This window comes from Mizuhopecten yessoensis, unplaced genomic scaffold (assembly GCF_002113885.1).
Source record: "Mizuhopecten yessoensis strain PY_sf001 unplaced genomic scaffold, ASM211388v2 scaffold3151, whole genome shotgun sequence".
Lineage (NCBI taxonomy): Eukaryota > Metazoa > Mollusca > Bivalvia > Pectinida > Pectinidae > Mizuhopecten > Mizuhopecten yessoensis.
The window spans coordinates 338,242-341,559 of NW_018404901.1; the positions used below are offsets into that span (position 1 = coordinate 338,242).

A 3,318-nucleotide genomic window follows, 5' to 3' on the forward strand; every position below is an offset into this window, starting at 1 on the left:
GGTCGTGAGGAGATCTACAAACCATACCCTTACCACCAGTCAACCTGGTACAGGTCGTGCGGAGGTCTACAAACCATACCTTTACCACCAGTCAACCTGGTACAGGTCATGAGGAGGTCTACAAACCAGGTGGCAAAGTCCCAGATTGGCCAGGTAATACACTGGTTTGACAGGCAGGGAGCATGTCCAAGATTGGCAAGGTAAAACACGGGTTTGACAGCCAGGTGGCAATGTCCCAGATTGGCCAGGTAAAACACTGGTTTGACAGCCAGGGGGCAATGCCCCAGATTGGCCAGGTAAAACACGGGTTTGACAGCCAGGGGGCAATGTCCCAGATTGGCCAGGTAAAACACTCGTTTGACAGCCAGGGGGCAATGTCCCAGATGGGCCAGGTAAAACACTGGTTTGACAGCCAGGGTGCAATGTCCCAGATTGATCAGGTAAAACACTGGTTTGACAGCCAGGGGACAATGTCCCAGATTGGCCAGGTAAAACACTGGTTTGACAGCCAGGGGGCAATGTCCCAAATTGGCCAGGTATAACACTGGTTTGACAGCCAGGGGGCAATGTCCCAGATTGGCCAGGTAAAACACTGGTTTGACAGGCAGGGGGCAATGTCCCAGATTTGCCAGGACATGGGTTTGATGCTTCACTGTTTCACACCCTGTTAAGCATAATACGGACAAATATTTTGATTCAATTGTTTGAAATTGAAACTTAGTCAATTTTACTTAATCTTACGTGATTTCCCGTTGCAATTCCTCTTCTGCAGATTGGTTGTCTGTAGGTGTGATGTTTGCACGGAATGTACGATAAAATTCCTGATCTTTTGATTTATCTGTTAAAAGAAATAAAATCATACATTATTTATACTGTGCNCCCTCCCCCCCTTCCATCCCTGTCTTTTCCCCCTACATACTTTCTTTAGATCAAACTTACTAGCTTTCAAGGCTTGCTGTCTTTTAGAGGCTTTTGTCCGCAGGCTTGACATACAAAACTTCACAGCTTTCTCATGCTTGACTTTAGCTTCAGATTCTTCCTAAAATGAATTAATGTCAAATAGTTGATAATAAAAACATCTAGAGTAAAACCCTGTCCAATAAAAACCCTAAACAAACTGGAAACCTGTGTAGAACAGACATCAGCTAAGCATTTGTATATATAGTTTTGTGGTGGGGATCTTAACTGTTTCAAAGTTATTACCCAGGGGTTAAGTCTGCAAGGGTGAGGCAGACCCTGGGGTCAATTCTAATATCATGACTGCAATTGTCTCTTTATGCCCAGCATTTGTATATAAAGTTTTGGGGGTGAGATCTCAACCCAACCGTTTCAAAGTTATGACCCAGGGGTTAAGTCTGCAAGGGTGAGGCAGACCCCTGGATCAATTCAAATATCATGACTGCAATTGTCTCTTTATGCCCAGCATTTGTATATAAAGTTTTGGGGGTGAGATCTCAACCCAACCGTTTCAAAGTTATGACCCAGGGGTTAAGTCTCCAGGGTGGGGAAGACCCCGGGGTCATGTGCATTCATCTCATTATACTCAGCAATTGTATACATGGTAATACGCTGGGGATCTCAACTGTATCCAAGTTGTGACTCAGAAACTAGGTCCCTTGGGGTGTGGCCACACCCAGGGGTCAATGCTAATATCCTGATTGTGTACCCATCTTTATGCCCAGCAATTGTATATTTAGTTTTGGGGTGGGGATCTCAACCATTTTGACTCATTATACTCAGCAATTGTATATATGGTTATATGGTGGGGATCTCAACCATTTTTAAGTTAACATTAAAATAGTGGTATTGGAAGTTTTTATAGTGGTCTCTTTATACAGGTTTAGTTAACATGAAAATATTGGCAATTATAATTACAGCCAAGTATCCACTTTTTGTGACCGAACGCTGATTGCCCGCTTGTCAGATGCTGTACGAACGCAGGACGACCGATAAGGCTGGGACAAACATGGCCAGAATGGACGCTAAGTGGTCAATAGGGCTGTTATGTACAAATGTTTGGCCAGTCGAACGAACAGTCGATGAGGCCACTTTACTGTATTATTTGGTCGAATCACACTTATAGTCAATCTAACTCAGTCAATCTACTAAACTGAGGTCTGATCTAAATAACCAAGTTTTAATCATTTCCTGTCGAAAATGGATAAAAAAAATAAATCAGAAAGCGTTATTTCCTTCTATAAACTAAAGTAAACTTTACCCCCTCCCCAAGTTAGAAGGGATGACCAAGGGGTAATGAAATTGAAAAATAAATAAAGCCTCTGATGAACAATTCATTCACGCACAGAATTTAATTGTAGTACTTTTGAATCTGGAGAAGAAGACTTTTAAAATATTCCCTTTGCGGACCAGCCCTAGCCCCTCGCGATGGGACAAGAATCCCTATTTAACAATGCAATACCATCTTCCACCAAAGATGATTCTGACAAAGTTTGAATAAAGTCCTGCTGAAAGTGGACAAAATATAACTTGTTACAAGTGCTATTTCCCTACATAAGCTATAGTAAACTTTACCCCCTCCCCAAGGGAGAACGGATAGCCCGGGGGTACTGAAATTTACAAGTCATACAAAACCCTGATTATCTTTCCATCCATGTACAGAATTAGATTGTAGTACATCTGAGAATAGAGAAGATTTTTGAAATATTGGTAAATTTTTGGGGCCAAACCTTGGCCCCTGGGGTTGGGGCAGGCATTCCAATTTTACATTTTGATACCTTTTTCCACAAAGGATCGATGGTCCCTACCGTGTTTTGTGGAAACCCATTGATGGTTCTTGAGAAAAAGCCAAAAATGTAAAACGTTTACACATGACACATGAAAGCTGACGGAAAGAGATTAGAATAGGTCACTTGAGCAAAGGTCAGGTGACCTAAACATGAAGTTGTTGATTTTCCTGTTCGTCATGTTTAGGTCGAAACAGGAACAAGTACGCCATGACATCATCATCAACCTTTTACCGTCAGTTATAAGTAGTTAATTTGCACTCAAATCTGTAACAAAAACAAGGGGCCCAAGGTCCTTAGCGGTCACCTGAGTTATATTATAGGTACGTACAAGTAGCTCAATTTCATTGTTGAGATGTACAAAATGTGGAAACTAGCACCCTGATTCTTAACAAGGAAAATGAAGAAATTTTAGCACACTGACTCCTTTGAGCCCCACCCTACAGCCCTTGGGGGTAGGGCTGGCTCAAAATTTTCAAAGTATCAAACTGTCAATTCAAGGTTATAATTCCAATCAAGTTATTAACATGTAATATTCAAAGTATCATTTGCCATTATAAACCATAATAAATTT

General features: G+C 41.6%; 1 protein-coding gene across 6 annotated transcripts in view; it reads right to left on the bottom strand.

The window, feature by feature from the left end:
* LOC110447079 (mismatch repair endonuclease PMS2-like) overlaps positions 1-3,318 on the bottom strand; it is a 93,819-nt gene that overhangs the window by 19,887 nt on the left and 70,614 nt on the right. For all 6 annotated transcript variants that reach the window (XM_021492519.1, XM_021492518.1, XM_021492517.1 and 3 more), the window contains 2 exons: positions 940-1,039; positions 742-838 (listed from right to left, as the gene is read on the bottom strand). In XM_021492519.1, the coding sequence (XP_021348194.1) occupies positions 742-838; positions 940-1,039 (197 nt within the window). The remainder of the gene's footprint in view (positions 1-741; positions 839-939; positions 1,040-3,318) is intronic.